This window comes from Coturnix japonica, chromosome 1 (assembly GCF_054131305.1).
Source record: "Coturnix japonica strain WE chromosome 1, WE-NBRP24, whole genome shotgun sequence".
Taxonomy (NCBI): Eukaryota; Metazoa; Chordata; class Aves; order Galliformes; family Phasianidae; genus Coturnix; species Coturnix japonica.
The window spans coordinates 139,698,114-139,723,833 of NC_140663.1; the positions used below are offsets into that span (position 1 = coordinate 139,698,114).

The 25,720-nt window shown below is 43.0% G+C and overlaps 1 protein-coding gene across 5 annotated transcripts; it reads left to right on the forward strand.

The window, feature by feature from the left end:
* The first annotated feature begins 17,413 nt into the window (after positions 1–17,413).
* SPRY2 (sprouty RTK signaling antagonist 2) lies at positions 17,414–23,147 on the forward strand. 5 transcript variants are annotated; one of them, XM_015851580.3, is made up of 3 exons: positions 17,414–17,545; positions 17,783–17,858; positions 21,376–23,147. In XM_015851580.3, exon 3 carries the CDS (start codon positions 21,427–21,429, stop codon positions 22,366–22,368), a length of 942 nt encoding a protein of 313 aa, XP_015707066.1. In that variant the 5' UTR covers positions 17,414–17,545; positions 17,783–17,858; positions 21,376–21,426; the 3' UTR covers positions 22,369–23,147. The 5 variants fall into 5 exon arrangements, with proteins under 5 accessions (XP_015707066.1, XP_015707069.1, XP_085409324.1 ...); XM_015851583.3 differs by lacking the exons at positions 17,414–17,545; positions 17,783–17,858 and adding an exon at positions 17,966–18,073; XM_085553198.1 differs by lacking the exons at positions 17,414–17,545; positions 17,783–17,858 and adding an exon at positions 17,968–18,020.
* The last annotated feature ends 2,573 nt before the right edge of the window (positions 23,148–25,720 follow it).

The window sequence follows — 25,720 nt, forward strand, 5'->3', positions numbered from 1 at the left end:
AGTTAATCATCTTGGTTTCCTTTGTAGCTACTGGAGGGCAACAGGAATTTCCAGGATTTATCCCATCTTAATCCGTAGCAGACACCTAAAATAGGCCAGTCAATAGTGCTCTGAAAATACCTATTTCTCCTCATAAATGATACTGTAAATATCTGAAGATTTCCTGTGTAATTGCAAATAAGGTTAAATGTCTGGGAAAGAATGTATGTTATTGAAAACTGGGCAAACGAGAAAGAAAAATAGTTTGCATTAAGCAGAAATTTAAACATCCATTTAATCTTTTATCATTTCTCTGCTTCCTTCATCATCACTTAGTTTGATGTTTGTTCCTTAATCCTAAAATGAGAATGGGCTTGGTCAACAGTCACAGTCAGTTTACCTTAGCTCAGCCCCTAGTTTTTTCTTACCAATGCATTTAAGTTTCATTTCTGGGCATAATAATGTACGTCTCCAGTATGTGGGTAAATGTTTGCATGAGGGCTCTTGTAGCTGTAGGTAGGGGGCAGTTTTCATCCTTAATCTATTTTCTCCGTGATAACTCAGCTCTTTTCCACACTATGTACACTCTATGCATATTATGTGAGCTGCTCAGATTCCCAAAGCTGATCTAACTAAGGGCTGAACAACTTCTTGACAACTGTGAGCTGGATTATATTACAGATGTTTGCTCAGGGCAAATAATTCTTATCTGATGTTGCTGCTGTCCTGAGGACTAGAAACTGTCCTATAGGCCACAATATCCCCTAGGCTACCAGTTGGATAGCTTTGTTCTAAATTAACCAAAGAGTGGGTGGTACTAATAAGCATATAAGAATAATACTAAATTGAGTAACGTAACAAAATAACGTATTGTCCATAAAATCCATTTTTCATGACCCTCTGGGCTAGATGAATACAAAGCATTTCATTTGAGGTTAAGCTTGAGCAGCTACTGCAAAATAGAACATCACTCAAAAATTCAGCTACCAGTAGAGCAAGATTTGCCTTCTGAGTGTGCATGTATAAAGAGAAATACTTTTTCTGGTTTACTTTTGTGAGATAAAATTCTATCTGGCTTTGCAAACTGTATATATTTCCTTCCAAAAGCTAGCACAAACATTTGAAACAGACTGATATTTGATTCAACACAATGACATCTGTAGTAGCTGTACAATAGTTGAGGCTGATAAATAAATATATATATATATTAGAAATAATAGTTTTGGGATTACATTTGTGGTTTTGTCAATTAAATATAACTACAGTACCATCAACTTCAATTACAAGAATTTTCTGAATGACTTTGGCAAAGGTTGTATGTACTAAGATCAATTGGGAAAAAAAAAAAAAAAAAATCATAGCAGAGGAAGGATATCTGTTCACACCTGAAAATCAGGGAACAAGCAGTGTGTTTTAATGATTCAGTCCTTGATGAGTTTCTGTAAAGTTTACTTAAAATCAGTGTACCTGAGGGAGGGGGAGAGGAGTGGGGAAGAGAAAGAAAAAAAAAAAAAGAATATGAATTAAAAATCATTTATTGGTTGATAAAAGTTATATTGTGGTAGCTAGATAAGAATGGCAAGGTGCACTTTTTCCCATCAGAATTTTTTTTGTGTGTGGTTGTACCATTTCTGATTGAATTATTGTTAAGAAATTCTCTCAGGTCTTAACAAAAACGACTCCCATTTAAATAAGAGAAATAATCATCATCTGCATCATCCCCAGAGAGGCCAATAGCCTATGGAATAGTATATAGGAAAGTGAAGCACAAATACCCAAACACCTCACTTAACTCAAACCATTATCATGAATGGTTATCTGTCACATCCAAACTTAGCAGCAAAACTGCAGCCTGATCTGAGACTGCATAACACGATTTATCAACAGAACATTTTTACATAGTTATTTCTTGAATTCAGAATGTGGCTTTCTAACCAGATTCCTTTAAAACTGTGCGTATTAGAGGAAATTGCTAATTTCGTTCCTTTATCTAGGTTAAATTCAGATCCCCATTTATTCCACCCACATCAGGATTCCCCATCAGACTGCCTACTACAAATTAAATGGAAGCTCATACTATGAGGTTTTGCTTCAGGTAACATAACTGCCAACTACAAGCTGAGCTGTGACTAAACTTTTCTCCATTTTATTATTCTTTGCCTAATAACTTAATTTTAAATCAGGGATTTCATCCATGTTGTCTTCCCTCAGCTTCCTCTGCTTCACTGACAAGCACTTCTTTGCTTCAGTCTTTCTAGATCCTAACTCATCTCCTGAGAGAAGGTAATGGGGAAGCTGCCAAAGTAGAGCTGGGGCACTCAGCACCAGTTACTGGAGCAGGTTTTTAAACAACTCCAGAAGTGTGTGGTGGCCTACAGAACATATTCCACTTGGTAAAAATAACTTCATATTCTTTGTAGCATGAAATTATATTTGATCAGATGCCTGATCATTTGATTTTATTTATTAACAGTTGTCCTTGGAGAGAGGAGTTATTTTTGCATGCATTGTGTGTTTTATTTTAAGTCTTGTCCCATCTTAGAACAGGAAAAGCATTTCCTGTCCTGTTGTAGTTACTTGTCAGAAGTTGTCTAGGGAAAACATGCATAGAAAAAGAGAGAGAGAGATGCATGGAGAGAGCTGAAGATTGTTAGGCCCTCCCAGATCTAGGAAGAGATAAGCCTCAGGGAAAAGCTAGAAATGCATACATTTCTTTAATTGGTTTAAAATCTGTTTTCTTTGAAGTGCCTCTGTGCCAAATAAAGATTCTGTTTTAAAAAGGCAGTTTGGTTCTGGCATCAACCTCTGTCATTGATTTTGGAAGAAAAAGAATGCATGGTCTAGGAAGAAGTCAAACCTTCATAATTACTCATGGTTTTCTGGGCCTATAGCCAGTAATGTTGTTAGAAGCTGGAAGTGTCACCTGATTTGCCCGAGAGTATTATGATCTGTAGTGCATGCATACACTGACATTTTGAACTTGGTCAAACTTAAGACTGTCTTCAGCTAGATCTATCTGTATAAGATATTCTTTCCCCACCTGCACAACACTGAAACCTCTGTATTAGTCTGAAGTAGTCCCTACTGCACTTTTTCAAGCAGCTACAAAATTGACCTTTAACAATCTGACTTTCTTTCCAGGCAGGTCCTCCTTTACAGACAGCAAGGATAAAAAGTGTGTAACGAAAGAAAGTACAGAAGACAGGAACGATGAACGATTGTTGTTCCTGAGTAACAAGTTTAAGAGGAACCACATAGCAGTGGCTATCTGCCCTCCCTTCATCTCTTCCTCCAGCAAACATAATGTGGAGTAGACAGCATACAACCAAGGTCTGCAACCCATACACGGCCACCTCTGCTACTTCCATTCCTCAGAGGGAGACCGTTCTCCTAGGGTATCTGGATTATAAGTGATGTCTCACTCATTCAACCAATAGTTTTGAACTGTCTTTAAGCTAAAGCAAGAAAGTACAAAAGTGGAAGGAAAAAAAAAAATACACTGTCACTACAAAAAAAATAAAAAATTAAAAAAAAAAAGATACATACAAACAAATTAAGTACAGAATAAAATATTTTGTTGCCATTATTTTTTTCTTCAGCATCAAATATCACTGCATAACAAAATCAACTGTTAAATAATTCTTCACTTGAAGTTGACAGTTAAAAGTAGATGGATACATTTCCAGAAATAAGAAACATTTAAAAGGCAAGGAGGTTAAAAGGAATAAATTATATGGATAAATTATAGCTCCTTAAATTAGTGTAAGAGGCCATTTACTAAGGGATAATATTACCATTTATTATTGCCTTTTATTACTATTTATTAAAGGTGAAGTTAAATAAATAAATAAATAAATAAATATTTAACCTATAATAATAATAATCTAAGAACCTCCAAAACAACTAGAATGAACAACAGAAGTCAAAATAGGAGCATGTAAACTGGATTTGTCTCTCATTCAATAAATAAGTAAACAAATAAAAATATAAAGGAGAAAGTAAGTATAACTTGATATTCTTCTATGAATGGCACCATGAAAAAATAAATAAATAAATAAATAAATATTTTCCCACTTTTGAGCACAGGTTATGGTATGAGCAATACACTCAGTCTAGATATAAGTAGAAATTCTGGATTGTGAGGCTTAGCCATGCTTTCCATTTCTTTCTCAACCCTTTATTATAACAGAACAAGGCAATAAATTTCTTAAATGCTTTATTATTTAGCTCATATTCCACCTTAAAATAAATAAATAAATATCAGTGACATTAAATGTATGAGTTTTTAGTGCTGAAATAGTATATATATCTTAGTGTGTTAGTCCACTTTTAAGAGGAAGTCCTGTTGGCTAGTAGCTGCCTTTGAGCCAGCAGAGGGAGTATAAAGCGTTGTTTTTCTGGAGTTCAAACCTGAAAGTGAATGTTTTCTATTCTCTTCTAGTTATTAATTAAAAGGAAAGTGAAAACCCACACTAAACCTTATGATCGTGCTTTCAGTGCTAAAAAGCACCCTTCTGTGCATCATGAGCAAAGCTGTAAAACAACACAGGTGTAATACTGTGATATTGTAAATAACTTTCAGTGCCTGGAACACTAAGGCAGACAGAGGTAGGGAATTTCATTGAGATGAGATGTAAGATATCCCAGAGCGTGGTGGCTAGACTACATTCCCAAAACATACCTTCATATCATCCTTACTCAGTGGAACAACAGTGTGTTTATGAACAGCAGCCACTGAAAAAAAAAAAAAAAGAAAAAAAAGAAAAGAAAAAAAAAACAGAAAAAAGTGCTGTTTTCCAAAGGGCATGTTTGTACACATACACGTATCCAACACACCTGTGCCCAGCTGTCTACAAAAGGGGTGTGATCTGGGTGTTGTGAGAATTAATTAGCTAATGAGTCTGATCTTCCTGTCATTACTCGGGTAAAACATCCATGTGTCTCAAGCGTAATAACTGCAAAACTTTTGAAGATGAAATGTATGATATTTGTGCTACATAACAGCTGACAACCACAGGGACTGTTTGCCCTCAAATTCCAGCCTTTTTCTTGTATGAAAGCAATGAAAATTGTGTGTTGAGCTCTTCCACACACTAGAAAGTCTATACAACAGACTCCAGAAAACTTCAAGACAATAAATTAAGGTCTTTTCTTATCCTCATGATTCTCATTATTGGATTCTCACAGAACTGAATCCTACTTTGACATGCCTTCAAAGAGACTCTTGTTAAAGGGAATGGCAGCACTCAGCATTTTGCAGGTTGTATTACCAAGAAAAGCACTCATTGCAAAATCTAGCAGATACATGCACCCCTCACCTCCCTTATTCTCCTGTAAGAGTCTGGAACCACAAAGCTTCCAGGATCAGATTTTCATAAGCTGAGGCCTGTAGATCCCTTGGAGGATCTTCTCATGCATAGTTTCTGCAATTGCATATGTATAGCTTTTGTACAAACAAATGGAGACTGTGCCTAGCTCAAAGCAGGAATCTAAACAGCCATACGAAAATGCACATGGACCTCAGTTTTTATTTTATTATGTGAATGAAATGAAGAGGGAAGAAGGATGTGATGGGAAAAAGATGAAATTCAGACCTCATCAAAGTCAGAAGTAGTTTACCCTATAGACTTCAAAAGATTCAGAACTTCATCTGTTAACATTTATGTAACAAAACCTGAAGATGGGTTCAGAAACAGGCTCATCTTCAATTCATTTGGCAACCCAGCTTCTTCCTGGTTGAATGGAGGAAACACTGACAAGAATCTCTAAGGAAAATTCTGTCGTGATCTAAATCTGCAGTTCTCCATTTTTGAATCTGTCTGGGCAAAATAGTTCCTTCCATGAGACAGTTATAGGCTGAACAAACTGGGCTTGTTCACCTTGGAAAAAAGAAGACACCATTGTAAGCTTCAAATATTTAAAGGAAGCTTATAAACATAAGGGAAGACAACTTTTAACAAAGGTACATAGGGGATGTTTTTAAACTGAAGGAAGGAAGATTTATATTAGATGTCTGGGGGAAATTTTTACTGAGAGAGTGGTGAGGTGCTGGAACAGGCTGCACAGAGAGGCTGTGGATGTCGTGTCCCTGGAGGTGTTCAAGGTCAGGTTGGATGGGACTCTGGGCAGCCTAACCTAGTACTTTATCTAGCTGCTAGCAGCCTTGCCTATGGCAGGGGAGTTAGAACCCTTCCAACCCAGGCCATTCTATGATTCTATGATTCTTTGATAGTAAGATCTTTATATACAAGCCCTTACCACTTCTATAGCTCAAGGTAGAGTGTACATGAAGACCCATTGGACCAGTATGCAAAGTAGCAGAGTGTTTCCCAGAAACCATTTATTTGTTATGCAGTTTGTTCCCAAGCTGCCCTGGAAAAGAGGGCAGCTGAGAGAGAAAAGGCTCCAGGCCGGATAGATTGAACTTGGAGTGTTTGGCTTCCACTTTGCAGAATGGGTGCTTTTCCTGTAAGTTCTCACTGTTGACAAAGATCCAGCTAATGACCATTAACTGTCCTTCAACAGTCTCTTACATCTTCCTTTTGAGAAAAGGGGTGGAAGGAAATGTGGGAAATATTCCCTTCCTGTGGCCAAATTTAGCTTTAGTCTATGCAAGTACAACACTGCTGACGCTGCTGGAGTCGTATGTTGAGTAAATTCTTGGCCACACTATACTTGATGGCAAAATTCCCACTGAGTATAGTCTAGATTTCACAACAAAATGTTAAAGGAGTGTGAATGCAAGACTGAGGCAAAGGCAAAGTAAAGGCGCCCAACTACAATTCAGGGATAGGACATGACGTGATTCTCTGGGGCTTTAAGGTAAGAAATTAAAACATAGATAAATAAATAAAATGGACCCTCCTCTTCAGAGAGCTACCTGTACATGTCTCTCTTTCCCACCTTCTCACTGAAAGGCATCCATCCAATTGTCTTTCCTTCAAACTTGATGGTCCTGCTAAGCTTCTCTATCAGCCTTCTACCATTTTTCTGTCACTTTCCAGATGACAGGATTCACAGCCTTACCTCACAGACCTGTTTGTATATCGGAAGACAAACATTTGTCACACTTGCTTCTTATCACCCATTAAAAAGTGAACTTAGCTAAGGAGGAAAACCTGACAGGAAAGCACTGACACTGGCTAAATATTGTTGGGTTTTTTTGTTGGAAGCTGTTGTTTTTTTGTTTTGTTTTGTTTTTCCTTTTGCATCTCTAAAAAGCCAGAAAAGATTTGAGAAGTGAAGGATTCAGCTCTTCTGGGGAATTAATATGCATATTCTGTAATGGCTATTCAAGTGTTTTCCTGAATATTGGTAGTGAAAAACAGAGGGTTAGGTTTTTTGTTTTTGCTTTTGTTTGTTTTTTGCTGTTATAGTTTTGTTTTGTGCTGTTTTGGTCATCTATTGGTGTCCAAGCAGATGCTTTACATCACTAGGCAATAGCAAACTTGCCAGGTGTACATTTTTATACCACTCTTCAGCATCAAAAAGCTCCCAGTTTAACAAACTCTACAATTCTTCTCACTTTAACAGCTAAATATTACCATGGACACTGCATGAACAGATGAACAGACCCCAGTTAATGTAACACACACACACACACACACAAAAAAAATAAATAAATAAATAAATAAATAAAATAAAAATAAAAAAATAGAACATGTAACAGGGCTATACAGCAAAATCTTGCCATCATAGATTCCCTATTTGTGAAGCTTTTGTGAGATATGGATAAACCCTGGCTTCCATGAGGAGCAGGATTCCCAGAGGATGGAAGTTAGCAATGGTAAATCACCCCAGCTGAGCATCTCCTCCTCAATGTAATATGCTGTTTATTTATCCTGTTGCAAATGTGTTCTAGGAAATTGCCAAACAGGAAGGAGAGCCTTGCCTGAAGTAATTTGCAATCTAAAGACTGGATCCTACCAAAGCATCTGTTCTGAGGTTTTGAACAGCTTTTACTCCCATAGGATTTCAAAAGGTATTCAGGAAGACCACAGTCTTACAGCATGCTGTAAGGTTTGGCTAAAATTGCCTGCAAACTACTCTCAGGCACTTAGCAAGTCTGTGTTACCCTAGTCTTTAAAAATACAGAAGAAATGTGCTGTGGATAGGTGAACTGGGTGCACGAGTAGATGCAGTTTTATTAACAACTGCATAAAGACCCTTAATTCCAATTTTGGACAGATGATAACAACTATTTCAAAACTGAAAACGATGTACAAACCACCCTTCCCACCATGGAGTATACCATGGAGTGTGTTGCATCTATAAATCACACTTAACTTGCTGCCTACACCTTGCTTCTCATGACAATTTATTTCACTTCAATGACTCCTGGTCACCCTTAAGCAATGTTCTTTATTTATTGTTAGTAGGTGGTGCTGTGAAGAAATAAGAATATACATCCAGTGCTGTGTTAACAAGCAGAATTTGATGTTGCTGGAAAATAACCAGCTCCCTTTTCCTCAAATCATTTTTCACCTAGTCCAGAACTTCAGAAAAAGGGCTCTCCTTACCTCTGCCTCTGGATTTATCATCAGTCCTTTGAATAGTTACATTTCTGGCTGGTTTGCAATGTTTCAGTCACAGTGCATGGACACTGCAGAATGCTGCAATGCATGTTTGACCTCTGCCTTTTATTTCTTAAGCATACCATCGGTGCCACTGAACATATTAGCAGAGCGGAGCATTGCTAAATGACAACAGACAAAAGTCTCATTCTGACTAATCTAGATTCTAGTTATGCTGAGAGCTTCTCGTGATGGCAGATCCAGGCAGGTGCGTTTCAACTTGATGCAAGCACAAACATTGGCTCATGTGGATTCAGCAAGGGCCTTTGGGGAAAAAAAAAAATATATATATATATATATATGTATAGGAATTTATTTGCAAGTTGCTGCACTCTATATGTCATTCTGTACGCAAACAGCATATGATGATGTATCACATGTGATGATAGATTAACACCATCTGCACCAGCTTGGTACATCAAGGTATTTCTGCAGTTCTCAGGTGCAGGACTATTTTTCCTAAACCCACAGACTGACTAAATCGGGGGCATCCCTCTGCAGTGTCCAGCGTTACTGTGGGGTGAGGGTCAGAGCAAACGGCCCCTCCCTGCGAGCCGTGAAGCACTCAATCCCCATAGTGTGGAAGCAGGAGAGGCGTTAGCACAAACACCAGTGGGAACGAGGAGATAAAAAGTCAGAGCACAAAGATTGCAGTGCTAAATCACCCCAATGGCTTTGCCAAACTTTGACATGCTCGGTTTCCTGTGCTTCAGTAATTTTATGCCTTTTTTTTTTTTTCTTTTTCTTTTTAAAAGGGGGGGGGGAGGTGGAGGAAGGGGGCGGAGGAAAAAATAGCCAGCTGTTCCTTGTATGGTCCAGGAAACACGTTTGATTTATTGCTTTAAGGCTATTTCTGAAGGGGCTGCCTATGGCAGCCGGCGTGCCGGAGAAGTCACTGAGGCCTGTCCACTTGAAGGGCTCAAACTGTTTCCTGAACAGCCCTTCTTCTCTCGTCACCTCCGACAGCTCTCATTGACAACGTGTGACTGGGGCCTGGGAGTATTTTAAAGCTGCGGGGGGCCGGGCCGGACAATAGGGCTGTCAATTACCTTTTCCCCCGCCGTGAAAAGGGGCCGGGGACAATGCGCGGCGGCGACGGGGGGGCTGCGAGGAGCGGGGCCGCCGCCCCCCGCCATTCCGGGCCGGCCCGCGCCCGGCGGGGAGCCGCCAAGGTGAGGGGGGCGGCGGCAGCGCCGCGGGGCCCCCCCTGTTCGGCGGCGCGGCCCGGGAACGCCCAGGCCCGGGCCTACCTACATTGTGCCTGGCAGAGTTTCCTGCACGCCTTGATCACTCGCTGGGAGCACTGTCCGTCACACGGGCGCTTTGTCTGGCAGTCAGTGCTATTTGAATTTGAGTGACTGAGGAAGCCCGAGTTATTTGTAAAGAACAACAAGGCTTTTCATTCATAATTTCAGTAGGGGGACAGGGTGCTAATGACTGAGCTTGAATAACTAGGGAATGCGGTATTCAAGGCAGGAAGAAGCCCAACTGGCTGCCAAATGAGAGGAAGGGAGGGAGGAGGTGGGCGGGGGTGGGGGGGAGATGTAGGTGAAAGTGCCTGTGTGAAAAGGCAAACAATGAGATGGGATCGCACATCGCATGTATACAAATACAAATCGGGCTTTCGGAAGGTGAGATGGGCACAGATGGGAGCAGGAAAGGAGCCGAGGAAATTCCAGGTTGTGTCTCATTAACTTGCCTTCAGAACCAGCCCTGCAATTCTAAGGACGAGGAGGTCTGGGCGAAAGGAAGCGTTCTTCCGCCCGCCGCCCCCTCACCACAGAGAACGGCGAAACTTCCCGACTCTTACTGTAAAAATTCGGGTTTGGGGCATTTTGCCTTTGCTGCTTTAGCTGTGCTTACACAACGTGAAAGCACCAAAGCTGGCCCAAGCTGTGGCCCAACACGTATTGTCACCATGTACGTTCATACTGTCTGGCTGTCTCTGTACATACATCCCCTAGCTTGGTGAAGATTTTCACAAGTCAAGCTACCTAATAATAAACCTTCCTGACCCCAATTTCAATTATCTTCTGTGGAATTTTGGAAGAAGGCATATTCTGAGCTAAAGCAGATCGTATAGGACTGTAGGATAGGTCACTGTGAAGAAAGGAGATCTACAGAGCTAAGGGAGAAAAAAACTGAGTGGTGTTTATTTTTGAAATATATAGGTATGTATGTATATATATAGCTACTTTGACACAAGTTGTCGGCAAGTGGAATGATTTATGTTTATTTGAATCGTGTTGCAAGCAAGTAACAATAAAAATCTTTACATTCTTTATATGGATTCACCAAGTAACCTGAAGAATGGTGAAAGTTTTCCAGGGGCTCGTTTTGCAGATTTATTTCTTTTTTTCTCTGTCAGATGCAGTGTGTTTTTGCCTCCATTTTCCATGTTCCCTTCAGCTTTTGTTAATGAGGACACCATCCTCAGAACTGTTCTGGGCAGCTTCCACTTGGGTTTCAGAACACATTGGGGCCTGCTGTGGAGGAAAATTCACTTTCTCAGCCAGTTTCTGCCTTTCCCTCTGCAGAGCTCGTGAAAGTAATATGCCTGCTTAAAATACAGGAAGAGATGATTACAAAACCACAAATAAGATAGGAGTAACTACACCAGATGTAGAGACGGAAGTACAGAGGAACTCTTTAATCAAGTAGTGGGAGTGGATGCTCCTGCAGAGATAACCTTGTTTAGATAATCAAACATTTTGTCCTCTTCTTCCCTTTGTGAGATAAGTATAATTATCTAACAGTTCCCATTCTCCTTAAAGATGCTGTGATTCTATTAAACACATTTCTTGGAACTTTGGTTGTGCAAAAAGATCCTGGAGTCACCAGGGAGATACAATGCCACAGGTCACCCCGTGAGGCAGCAAGAACAGGATGGGTTTATGGAGTAGGGAGATAGGACTCCTCAAGGATCAGATAAGTTCCTTCTTTCCTTCAGTCCTCGATTTTCTCACCTACAAAATGGACAATAGTGATATCTCTTGTAAATTACATTGAGATCTGTGGGGGAAACTGTAATAGAACACCTAGCATTTTAATTATGATTGTTGATATTCCCATTACAACCAGGAGAATGAAGACAGTTCTATGCAGATCAGGATATTCCATGATTATTCTGTTGTTTGTTTTGTTTTGTTTTGTTTCGTTTCATTTTAATTGATGCAACAATATAAAGAGTAGCTATGTTTGTTGTTTTCTGATTTTCAGGCAAATGATGAGCTAAACACCAGTTCTGCATGCCCATGCAATCCCCATGCAGTTTTGCAACCCCCATTCTGCATCCTTTTCATGCAAAATTCCCTTATCTCTAGCAAATAGTTCCATGCTGCATTTGTCACCTCCACTTCCACAATGTTCTTGTGTGTCACCTTGATGAACACAAGAATTTCGCAGCTGAGGAAAAAAAAAAAAAAAAAAAAAAAAAAAAAAAAAAGAGCATCTCAGCAGGTAACAGAACAATTATACAGTTTTTAACCATTATTCAATTTACTTCCTTTGCTTTGCAGCAAATCCTTAAAGTCTTGCACATATTCTTTGGCTGGCTTTCAAGCTATTTACTACCTATTACTAATCTTTGACAGTAGTTTTTGATTGAAATCCAGCCTCCAGTGAAGAAAAGTAGCTTATGTTATGGGAGCAGCACAAAGACCCATGAGATCTACTTCACCCTTGGAAGACGAGCGGGTGTCCTGCTCTTTTCCAGCTACACTGCCTGCAGCACACAAGATATTCATTTACCTTTCCACTACATTGCAGTTTAGGGCTAGACTGGGTATCTCTACATCAGTGGTTTTCTAACTGTGATCTGTGGATTCCTACAGACAATTTCTAAATGGGAGGTCTTACAATTGTCTTTAAAAGAGTCTGCACTTCTCTAATAATTTTTTCCTTTCAAAATGTAGAAAAAGTCTGCAAACTGAAGACGTTTGAAAACAACTGCCGCAAGCTGTGCCACAGTAGAGATATAATCTCTTTTTCAGAAAACCTACTTATCCTCAGATTTCCCATAACTGCTGCCATTGAATCATTGCATTCTACATTGGAAGGGACCTCTGGAAATAAAATCCAATCCCACTGCTAAAGCAGTTCCCTGTCATAGGTTACACAGGAAAGCATCCAGGTGGGTTTTGATTATCTCCAGAGAAGGAGACTGTACAGCTTCTCCAGGCAGCTTGTTCCAGTGCTCTGAACACAAGCATAATTGACGTGTTCTGTTTCTTCTGAGTCACTTTAATTCCAGGTCAACACACAAGTGTCTGCATCTTGCTGAAAAATATGTCGGGAATTTCCAAACTAGTACTTACTTACTAGTATTTTAATAGGCAATTAGTTAGTTTTTGCATAAAATTCTAGTATCGTCAAGCCCAGCATTATCTAGCCTCTAAATGAAATAAGGCTAGAGAGTGTAGCATTTAAAATGCTGACAGACACGGCTTGCCTGTGCTGCCATCCTCATGATTTCAGCCAAAGCAATTGAAAAATTTAGGAGGAAAATCCCAGGGCAAACAAATACATCATAAAAAGCTTTCCATAAATCCTGTTTAGCAAATAAACTGCACTTAGTACTGTCCACACCAAATTGTCCCACTTCTGAAAACTTGGTCTCGAGGCCCTTGAAAAGAGAGAACTAATTATAAATTAGTTGTATAAACTGGAAAGGTTTATAAAGTTGAATTCCAAAAAACCAGTGCTGATTTTATCAAGGGTACAAATATAACCCAATAACATTGAACAGCACATCAAAGAACACACTAGCTTTATTAGAACAATTTACATGCAAAAGCTCTACATTATATTATAAATACTAAATGCACAGTATTCTTTAGTACAATTTCAGAAGAATCAAGAAAGGGATTTGTTTATCTTTTAAGTTTACATAAGGATAGTTGGTATTCAACAAGAAAAGCAACTGTCCTTCCTTAAACGGGAGCAGCCATCAGATGGAGAGGAGCCACGTAGGCCCCTGTCACCTCTAAGGATACTTAAGGAAGGTGGTGATCATTAGCCAGATCTGAATGACTTAATCCCAGAAGATCTGGCATTGCTGACAGCAGGAGGCCAATTTTCAGTAGTTGCAGAGCAGGCGTATTCCAAACCAGAATGTCATTTATTCTGGTTTTCCCCGTGTGCTGCACCCTGCGCCACCAGCACAGGTTCCCAGGAGCATGTTGGACATGGTGCCTTCACTCATTTTCCACTCTGAATGGTTTTCTGGGATTTCTCTAGGATAAGTTACACTGAAAATCACAAAAGCAAAAACAGTAAGATTGAATTTAAAAAAAAAAGAAAGAAAAAAAAATAATAAAAAAAAAAAAAGTCCAGCTATTCATAGTAAAGTGAGTTTGTCTTCTCTGTTTCTCTGCGTGACACATCTAAGTGTCCTGGCCTGCCCTGAGACTTTCAATGAAGTATCAGCAGGCAAAAGGCTCCACAGCTCATCCCAAACTACTTAATAAATAAATAAATGAAAATCCTGTAACTCTCCTAAGTACATTACCTTCTTTTTTAGAGTTGCAAACAGGAAAAGCAATCAATTAAAGGTTTAAGTTTCTAAGGAAATGCAGAGCATTAGAAGTGGTGCGCAGCCAAACTTAGGCCTTTCAGGATGTGCAGAATCAATATCCTTCTATCAGTGCATTAGCTCATGAGATAATGCACAAAGAGTTCCGGAGGTCAGCAGATTTACTGTGCATTCATTCCCTTGCAGGAATCAATTCCCTGTGAATGAGCTCCCTTTTACTTTACAAAAAAAGGAGGGACATAACAACCAGTTGTCAGGTCCAGGGTCAGAAAATTAAATCAAACCAAATCTTAGGAGGCAATTTCAGAGCGTTGCAGAAAAGTTTCAACCAGTTCAGATGGATTGAATGTCATAGACCTTCCTCTGCCTGACCCTTCATATGAAGTCTCTGAAATTGTATACAGACTGGATATAAGGAAAAAGGTTTCATGATAAAGGTGATGAAGCACTGGAACAGGTTTCCCAGAGAGGTGGTGGATGCTCTGTCCCAGGAGACATCCAAGGTCAGGCTGGACAGGGTTCTGAGCAACCTGATGTAGCTGTAGGTGTCTGTTCATTGGAGGGGAGTTGGACCAGATAGTCTCTAAGGTGCCCTTCCAACTCAAACGATTTTATGCTTCTGTGACATTGATACTATTCTAAGGTAAGTGTGTGTGTTTGTGTATACATCTATGTACAACAGGCATATGAATGAATTGCGAATGAATTCAAGACCTTCATCTCCACAAACAGGGGGTCAAAAGTGAAATAAAACAAAATCATGCAGTGGTTAGAGCAAGCCACTAGGGGAAACATAGTCACATGCATTGAACCACTGTCCCTGACAAGAAATGTACAATGAGAGGGATAGATGTAATCCTGATAAGGTTGGTCTCAAAGAATCAGCAGATTAAACGTCTGAGAATTCAACTTCGAGATCCCAGTATGAGCATATATACACGTGTGTGCTTAATGCTGCATATCTGTGGATTGGTTTTGATTCCTTCTATGCACGCTAAGTTTGTGCACAAAGCTTTGTAGGTTTAATGCTTCTCTTTCAAACCAAACAGTGCTGCGATGCTGTATACTCACTGTTTGCTTTTTTAACATCCTTCTCTATAACACTGATACTTCATTTTGCACACGTGAGTGACTCTGTGAACAAAAATAGCTCCACTGCTTTCATATCTGTAGGTGGGACAGCTCACTGCATTATGTGTTCACACCTGTACTTTAGAACTGGCATTTAAACTTCTGATTTCTCTGTAAAACACAGTATGGTGGATTTTCTAATTTATACACTATTTCTGTGCTTGGTTTATATCCTGAAAAAAAATCAAGCAGGCTTTCCCTCGTCCATAAGCTTCTACATGTTGTCCATTACCTATTTTTGCCTTTACTAAGCTTCACAGTGAAGTGAAATCAACATCATTCTTCTCCCGTTCCTATGCTAACCCGCGCTCATCCCTCCCGGATGAATCCCATGGATTTCCCGGCGCAGCCTGAACGTAGCACACAGTTCTGAGGATGCCCAGGTTCATACTCAGCAAATCCCACTCATCACTGGTGACCCCGTGGATCTACTAGGGCCGCATGAAGGGATGAACGCAGAGCTGTGGTCGTCCCATAGAGAAACTATGAGAAATAACTCTCAGCTTCATAATGTTAGTACATAGTACTACATAGCCTTCTCCGCCCCCTCCTCATCCTCCCACCCCATTTTTATTAACAGTGACCCCTCTCTCAAGCAGCGATGACAGCAGGTGGAGAAGAGGAAGCGCTGCCAACTGCCTCCCAGCATTAAGAAGAGCTCTCAGGGCTTTCGCCCCGAGAATTTGCTCATGTAAATAACGCGCCACATCGCTGCTCGGCACGCCGGGTATATTTTAAGCAGGGCCACACGTGATAGGGGTGTACGAGCGCTCTGTGCATGCCGACGTGGATACGCCGCTGTGCGCGCTTTAAAGACCCGCTGGCGGCGCGGGGTGCCCAGGCCTGACGGCACTGCAGCCCGTGCAGAGATGACCGGCTGCTCCCATATCAAGGGAACCTCTCTCACAAACAGCCATTTCTATCAGCTGCCCGTGGGCCGCGTCCCGTACACGAGTGGGAATCCATTACAATGGAAGTTTCATAAAAGCGAGCGAAATTACAAATGAACGACGCTGAGAAACACCCCCCGGGGGGCTCTTGGAGACCCCGCTGTGCCCCTGCCGCCGCCCGCCCCGCGCTGCCCCGCGGGCCCCGCTCCGCGCCGCCGTGCCGCCTCCTCGCGTTAATCCGCGGCACAATGCCGCGGGCAATAAGCGGCCCTTCCTGCTGCCGGCTGGGGGGGTAGGGAGCAGAGAGTTTAAACTTTTTATTCCATAGAGGGGGATTAAAAAAAAAAAAAACAAAAAAAAAAACAGAAAGAAAGAAAATAAAAAGAAAGGGAAAAAAAAAGAAAACATGGCTGGGGGAGGGGAAGCACCTGGGAATGGGTCTCCCGCTCCCCCCAGGGAAAGCAGCTCCCCTCGACCGCCCTGTAGCCCGATCGCTGCTGGCCCCTGGATAAACACGCGAGCACAAAAGCAGCCCCGAGCGCCGTGTGACCGCGCACGGAGCTGCCTCCTGCGAGAACAGGCTGCGGCCGGGCCCGGAGAGGGGCGCGGGGCTCCGCACGGCGCCGGGGCCCGACGGGAGCGGGGCCGGGGCCGGGAGCGGGGCCGCGATTGTGGTGGAAGCGGCGGTAGCGCTGCCCTTTTGAATGCCTCCCGCAGCTCGGAGTGCTGGCAGGGCGCTGGGAGCGCCAGTGAATGTAGCCCCGCAGAGCCAATGAGCTGGGACCGGATGCGATATATCCTCTGGGACAACAACTGCTCTGTTCCTCCTCAGATCCACATGACGCCATTTACTGCTGCTTTTGCAGAGAGATCACCCTACCTCCTCCGGAAAGAAAAAGAGAGAGAGGGAGAGAGAGAGCGAGCAGAAAAACGCCGAGCCCCTCCAGCTCAGATCTCAAACCTTCCTCCTCCTCCACCTCCTCCAAACACACAACAACAACCACCACCACAAATCCGCTGCGCTCCCCAAACACCCCCCCCACCCCCCCGCTCGCAAACCGCAGAGCCGCCTGCAACACACTCACACACACACACACACACACACACACGCTCGCAGAGGGAGCGAGAAAGCCGAGGGAGAGAGGGAGAGGAGCGTGCGGCGAGCGGCGTTCGGCAGCGCGGCCCCCCCCCCCCCCCGCCCGGCTGCTGCTGCTGTTGCTTCCTCGGATGAGTTCGCTGGAAGAAAGCTTTGCCATCGGATTTTAGATCCACTTGATTTTGTTTTCTGTGGCTTTCTCCTTCCTCTCGATCCTTTGCAACGGCAGCAAGAAAAAAAAAAAAAAAAAAAAACGGGAAAAAAAAAAAAAAGAAAGGTGACTCGGTGCTGGCGGTTCGGCCTCCTGTTCATTGAGGGAGAAAAAAAGGAAAGTGTGTGAGAAGTGAGTTCTTTGGAGGAGAACAGAAAACCCACCCAGATCCGGAGAGGTGTTCTGATTATTACTATAGCACATAGGCGCACACACGTTCTTACAGTCGAGCTGGGCAGAGGGGAGGACTGACTTTACTCCGGACTTTTTTTTTTGCAAGCCGATCGTTCTGATTCTCATTTGCAAGTTGGACGAAAGCAGAGTTTGGAAAAGAATTTTTTTTTTTTTTTTTTTTTTTTTTTGCTTTAGGGCTGGATTTATTTGCAAACCGCAGGAAGAAGAAAATACAACAGAGAGAGGGGTTTGGTGCAGCGCCGCGATCACGGTGAGAGCCTTTTCCTTCTTTGCAAAACAAGCTTTTCAGTAACCCCCGCAACCCCCACCCCCCCTCTTTTCCCCCTCGTATCCCCCCCCCTCTCCTCCCTCAGCGCTGCTCCAAGAAAACTCGTGGAAATGTTTGAGGCCGATCCTTTTTCCACTCGCACAGGTTCTCCCTCTCCCCCTTTCCCCTCTCCTTCCTTTCCCAGAGAAGAGCCGGAGGTGGGATTTCGGAGCTCTTTTTCTCTCCGGGGAGGGTTTTGCGGGCTGCGCTTTATTTGCGCCTCGTCGCGGTGCTCCGGGGGGCGCGAGGCTGCGCGGGGGCGGAAGGCTGCGCGAACGTACACGCGTGCCCGGGGGGCTGCGGGGAGGCGGGGGCCGCGTATTCCCGGCTGCGGGGAGCCGGGCACGGGCGGTGCTGCCCCGGGGGAGGCGCAGGGAGGGCGCTGCGAGGCCGCCGGTACCCCCGGCCCGGGGGAGCGCCGTGATTGACGCCCGTGTGTGGTGGCGTCGGGAAGATCCGTGCCATTCGGAAGTGAGTGCACGGCTGGTGTGTAAATACATCTGTGCGGCTGCGGGTGCGTGCGTATTTCTCGTGCGGTGAAACTTAATTCGATTCATGAGACGGGGAAACTTCACTCCCAGGTTCTACTTTGCAGAGTGTGTGTGTGGAGGGGAAGAAGGACTTTTTTTGTGGGGGTTTACTGTGTAACAGGCCCCCATCCCCCCACCCCCCTCCCCGATATATATATTTATCTGCTGGTGTTCTCAGCATGTTACTTGTATGTCAGCTTGCCCAACCTTGATGTAAAGTCGCTTTTGCCCTAATCCAGAGTCTGATGGCACACTCTGCTCTTAATGTGGGTTTCAAAGCACTGTGAAAGCAGAGACGGTGACGGGGGTGTTTGCGGGGCGGTGGGGGTGGGGGTACTGCGCGGCTCCGGACACAGCACAGTAAGTCCCGGGCAGGGACCTCTTCCCCCGAGGCCCCCTCCGCGATGCGGGGATTTTCCACACGCAGCACGCAGAAGCCCCTTGAGTTTGCCACTTCCTCGGACGTGCGAAGACGAAAGTTGCCTCCCCCCCACCCCCCCGGCTCGCCCTCCTGCCAATCCCAGCCAGGAGTAGGCAGCGGTCGTGGCACTTGAGCTGTGCGAGAGTGGACTTTGGCTTCTGGAAGTGGGGAACGGTGTTATCGCCCACATGCACACACAGGAAGGCCAAGCGCTGGAAGGGTGCTGGGTCATAGGGAGAGTCGTGCTTTCTCTCAGAGCTTTCGGGCATGGCTGCAAATAAAGGTGCTGGAGGTTTACATCCTGTCCCGTTAGGGTCTGTCAGGGGGAATAAGGAAACATGGCCCGGCTCGGGTTGACAGTGCCTCCTGGGCAGGGGCGGGAGGCTCAAGTTCGGGCAGTTCTCTTCTCTGGCGGCTGAATGAGCGCTCAGGGCAAGGCGAGGGGGGGCAATTTGCCTCCTGCCCGGCTGTCCCGGAGGTTCTGTCTCCAAGCGTCTGCGGGGCGCCGCTCACTGCCCGGCCGGGAAAGGCTTCCTGAGCATCTCCCGGGGGAGGGCAGGGGGGAAGAGTTAAAAGGAAACATGGGTTTGACTTTCCTGATAAGGCGACTGCGGCCGCCCCCTCCCACCTCCCGGCCCGGGGATGTCTCCTGTTAATCTCCAGGTTGTCTGCACTCGCGGGGCCGCCGCCTGAAGCCACGGGGCTCCGCGTCCCACCTGCTGCGCTCCCGCTGCGCGGCCGGATGTAGCCGCGCCGGGGGACGTCCGGCGTCCGAGGGGTTCTTGCACCGCGCTCGTCCCCAGCTCTCCGCAGGTCGGGAGCAGCCTGGCTTCTTCTCGGGGCTGTCACTTGTGCATCTGCGTCCGTGGGCTCCGGTCTGGATGCCTGGATATAGGGTTAGCAGTTCTTCTCGGGGATGGGGAGAGTATTTTATTTTAATTTATTTTATTTTAATCGGATGAGGGAATGCCTACTTTCTGAAACTTCCTATACAGCAAAAGCGTGAAATTGAAGAAAACATAAGTAATGCTGCTTCGTGATAAGCTTGCAGGACTTCTGGGGGGAGCACTATGACACACTCTGCAGTCAAAACCAGGAGTTGGCAGTGTTTAAAATAGTCGGTTACTCTTTAAAGCCTAGATTTTTTTTGGGGGGGGAGGAAAAAGCACTTGAGGGGAGGGCACCAGGAGTTAAAAGGTTAAATGCTTTCCGCTGCTGTTAGAAGAAAGACAGTGTCTGGAGATGTTCATTGTTAAAGTGTTTGGCTATATTTTATTATACTGTGGTATAGTATTCTTGTTGGTAACTGATGTGTACAGAGTAACACTATGGTGCTCTCTCTAGGTATAATTGAAGACATTGTGTGGTCCTTGTAAGGAGCTTGGTTCCTGCTTGGATTTTAATTGTAAAATATTGTTCTGGATTTTTGTGTAGGTAATTGGATTTAGGAACTGCTTTAAAATATGATAAAGGCAAAACAAATACTGAGTGATTCAGAGGTCAGTGCTTGAAACTTGTGCATATTTTAACGTGGAAGTAAGTTATGTGCAAGTCCCCATCTTTTGGGTCTTTTCCTGACTTCCCATTTAAATTCTCAAGACTGCCTTTCAACTTTGTAGTTATTCATCCTTTAAAGCTGTTAGCAACCAAGTAACCTCCTTGGGTGCTGATGTTATCTGATGGCATTATTCACGCCTCTCTCCCAGGAGCCACTCTTGGTAATATTTGAGGTGTAGTCTATGGAATTTTTTACACATTTTATAAATACCAAAACTGGTAGCATTGCTTTTGTAGTACTGAGCCTTAAAATAACAATTGCAGTGGTGTACAAGTATGACACACACTAAAATATTGGAGAAAGATATTTTTACTTGTGCTGCTGAAGTTTTTGGTAGCACTAACTCATTTAATGTCTAACCTCAAACATTTTATTGCTATTTAGTGTTTTTCTTGGGACCATTGGTATTAAACTAAAATTTCCTATTTACATCATGTAAAGTTTAATGTGTAAAGAAACTGGCCTACCAAAATATTATCCAGTTTTAAACAAAATTGGAGAATTGTATGTCTGTCATCAGCAGGTCATGTTACACTTGCTAAATGCTTGCAGGCTCTTTCTAATTTAATGTAAAATAAGGTTTTCAGTAGTATCGTGTGAAAAGAAGAGTCACTTAAAGGGGCTGAAAGTTGGTCACATTAGAGGCTGTGGTCTGGCAGGAGGATGGCCTGGGATGTCCTAGTTACCAACCGTCATCCTTAGGCTTTCTAGAGGCACAGGCTGAAATGCACGGACCTAGAACAGAGTCTCTTTAAGCTTTCTGCAGGAGTAGCCAGGGGAGGCCAAGTAGAGCATACTTAGCTGACCAGCACTGCACTCCCCCCTGAGCTGTGAATCCTTTTTTAATGGCTGATGCATTACTTTGAATGTGTGCAGTACTGTGGAATCCTGCAGGCTGGTGGAGAGCATGAGATGTGTTGCAATTAGTGAATCCTCTCTTTGTTGCTCCAGGATTTCAGATGTGTTCTAAGCCTGCTGGGGTGAGCACGCTTCCGGGCAGCGATGGAGACGAGAACTCAGCACGGCAGTGGGTCGGAGGCCTTGCTACAGGCTCGGCGTGACAGTGGGAGGCCGCATGGGGAGCCCGACCTGCGGGATGTCCTGACGCAGCAAGTCCACATCCTGTCCCTGGACCAGATCAGAGCCATCCGCAACACGAATGAGTACACAGAGGGACCGACGGTGGCTCCGCGGCCAGGGGTCAAGTCTGCTCCTCGTCCAGCAAACCAACCCAAAAATGAGAGGCCTCACGGCCTGCCTGAGCATCGCCATTTTAGCCGGGTTCAGCACACGCAAATGCACGCTTCTCCTAGGGCACCTCTGTCCCGCTCCATCAGCACAGTCAGCACAGGCTCACGGAGCAGTACAAGGACAAGTACAAGCAGTAATTCCTCTGAACATAGACTTCTAGGATCATCTTCAGGGCCAATTGCTGATGGGATAGTCCGCATGCAGCCCAAGTCTGAGCTCAAGTCGAGTGAGCTGAAGCCGCTGAGCAAAGAAGATTTGGGAGCACACAGCTACAGGTGCGAGGACTGTGGGAAGTGCAAGTGCAAGGAGTGCACGTATCCAAGGACCCTTCCGTCGTGTTGGATCTGTGACAAACAGTGTCTTTGCTCAGCCCAGAACGTGGTCGATTATGGGACTTGTGTGTGCTGTGTGAAGGGCCTCTTCTATCACTGCTCCAACGATGACGAGGACAACTGCGCTGACAACCCCTGCTCTTGCAGTCAGTCGCACTGCTGCACTAGGTGGTCGGCCATGGGTGTGGTGTCCCTCTTCCTGCCTTGCTTGTGGTGTTACCTGCCAGCCAAGGGTTGCCTTAAGTTATGCCAGGGCTGTTACGACCGGGTCAATCGGCCTGGGTGCCGCTGTAAACACTCCAACACGGTTTGCTGCAAAGTTCCCAGTGTCCCCCCCAGGAACTTTGAAAAGCCAACATAGCATCACCAATCAGAAATAATCAAGTAATAAGGATTATTTTAACATATATGCAACCAACTAAGCAGCTAAGGTCTTGGCACTGTAGTAGAAGGGTTGGGGGTACACTTTGCTGTTTGCAGTGACATGCTTTTCTCTGTGTGCCATCTTAATTGATAGGCTTGTTAGAATCCAACTAGTGGGATGCAGAATAAAAAAGGCAATGCAGTACATCGTGACCCACATATTGCATAAGCTAAAGCAACACAGACACTCCTAGGCAACTCCATGGTTTGTGAATAGTACTTGCAAAATTTGTAAATTAGCAAATGACTCCCTTTTTTCATTGTTTTCTGCCAGAGATAATGTGCTATATTTTTGTATATACAATAATATTTTCAACTGTGAAAAATAAGTGGTGTCATAAGACATGGCACAGTCACAAAATATTATACTAATATGTTGTACATTCGGAAGAATGTGAATCAATCAGTATGTTTTTAGATTGTATTTTGTCTTACGGAAACCTTCTATTACAAGACTCTGATTTCCCTTTGGACTTCATGTATATTGTACAGTTACAGTAAAATTCAGCCTTTATTTTCTAATTTTTTCAACATATTGTTTAGTGTAAAGAATATTTATTTGAAGTTTTATTATTTTATAAAAAGAAATATTTATTTTAAGAGGCATCTTACAAGTGTCACCCCTTTTTATGAGGACGTCATAGTTGCTGCAAATAAGGGGTGAACGATGCATATGTTCACTATAAAATAGAAAATATATTAACGTTTGAAATTAAACTGGGCTACTTGTCATTTTTTCCCCCATTTATTGTTTTGAGTTGGGAAAAACAATACTTTAAATTGCAGACTTTGAAGTAATATTGCCATGGCCAATCTAATTTGACCAGCTTGAAAATCAAAACAGAACTTTTAAGTGTACTTTTTCTTCTTTGTTTACTGCTTCACCTGAAAGTAATGCAGGATTTTCGCTTCCTTTATACAAATGTCACATATGCTGGTCCTGCATCTGAAAAGGAAAGTGAACATAGGAGAGCGCGTTGATTCATTCCAGACTAGCAATAATGGGCACTGAAAGGTTGACCTATTCTGTAAGTGATGAGCTTTTGTGCTTCAGATAGGAAATAAGTAATCATTCACAAAAAAAAAAAAAAAAAAAAAAAAGTTAGGCTTGCATAGCTTTACTCAGAGAGGGGGGAAGAAGGGGGAAGATTGATATCGTCAGTGCAAAAAGCTTACAGGATTATTTGTTAAAAGCAGAAGAATATGCCACAGGGGATGATAGATGTGAACGTAGTCCAGCCCTGTGTCAAACATTTGCCTCACTTGTATGAAGAAGGTTGCTAGATTTGTCATTTGTGGCAGTTACCTTCCACTGAGGTCAAAATCCTTTCGCTGCCAAGTTTCCCACCGGAAGTCTAGAGAATGATTTACCTTTCTTTATTAACAAACTATCATTTCCTGTTCTGAGCACGTCTCTCCCAAGTTCAGAGGTCTTAATGTTGAATTTTATTTATACATTTATTAAGCTGGCATTTAAGAAATAGTTTAAGTATTTTTAAGCTGACACTTAGAAAAATCTCACAGCCTTTTCTGAACCCTCTCCAACAAAAACAAGTTATAACTAATAAATTAGGAGCTCACTAAAAGCTGAAAACCAGAGCACAAAGTAAACATTACATCTTTTTTTTTTTTTTTTTTCTTTTTTTTTTTTTTTTTTTTTTTCCCTGATTCTTAATCTACGATCTGGTTGATCTAATTTTCGTAGGTCTGCAGTACTCAAAAAACTTGCACTGTGTTTGTGTGTATCACTTATCAGTCATCAGCTGAAATTAAAATGGGCATGTCCTGACTGGTTTGCAAAACAAAAATAGCTGATACATGGGCCTCATTCTCTCTCTCTCTTCCCCTCCTCCCCTTCCCCTCCTCCTCCTCCCCCTACCCCCCTTTTTCTTTTTCCTCTAGTGAAAAATACGAGCTTGTTTTCTTTCCTTTCTGCACAAACTTCCTGGGTATTTCAGTATTTGAGGAGGAGCAGAACTTCCTGAATGGAATTTGTCAGGAAGAAGGTAGCTTATTTATATGGAGTCATTTGTCAGTTTTAACGTGCATCAGTATATCGTGGCTGAATGTTGGGGCATATGTGAGATACTTGGCTGCTGATAAACCTAGTTTAAATTTATTAAAACCTTTAGCAATTTTGTTCTTAAACACCAAAAGAATGGTAACCTCTCTGTTCTAATTCAAGGATAAGATGATAGTTATATTCAAAATATCCTTGGTTAGTCTTGTAACCACACCATGATTGAAAACAAACCTGGGAATAATCATATATTCCAGTCACTGAGGGAATCTGACTTTTAAGATGTATTTTGGAAACCAGAACAACACTGTTGTTTAGAGCTCAGTACATTCAATCTTTTCATTGTATTAATGAACTTGACAATACTGGAGGTAAGCCCTGTTTTTTCAGTGTTTCTCTCCAAGTTTAAGGAAAGCTGAAGGAAAACTGTCAGATGGTAGCATGACTGAGCAGCATAGCAGTCAAGAGAAGTGGAACTGGAAGTCCTGATAGTACAATACTGCAATTGTAGAGTATTTTTATTTATTAAGGAATGTTTTAACCAGGTAAACATGTTCACAGGCAAAGGGAAAACCATCTTCCTGTTGATGGTGAAATTGGAAGCTGGCGTTGACACTGAATGCTAGTTGTCACATTCCATTTGATTTTTAGTGGGGATAACTGTTGGATTCCTCTCCTCAGGTAAGTATACTAAAGTGAATTGAGCTGTATGGTATGTTGCCTAGGAGTGAGGATGTATTGCAGGAGGATGGCTTTCTGCGGTGCATATTGGCCTACCCAGTGTGATGGGGTTCAGTCTTCTGTTAGTACAGATCAGCATGTTTGCAGTCGACTCTTAAAAAGTGGCTTGTGTATGTAAGTTGATATACTAGTATTGCACTTCATTAGATAAGGTTTACTGTTCTAAATAAAACCAAAATGTTTCCTTAAATAATTTAGATTGTTTTAGTAAGAATTAAGAAGGCTTTTCAAGTGGATTGGGGTAATGTTATTCGAGCATACCTACTTTGTCCTTTGAGATAGGAAAGTATAGGTCTATGAAAGGAAAATATTCCGTATGCAGGTTTTGAGGATAACAACAAAAGTCATGCCAGTTATGCACCCTAAAAGCTTTGATTTTAGAGAACTGTTCAAGCCAGGAGAGAGGGGAAAACCCTTCTTACTGCTCCATTTGTTGTGTTGCTTTATTGTTTTGATCTGTGAATTTCTTATGAATCTGATGCCGCTGTAATGTTTGCTCAGGCTGGTAGGATTGGACTGATGGTTGACT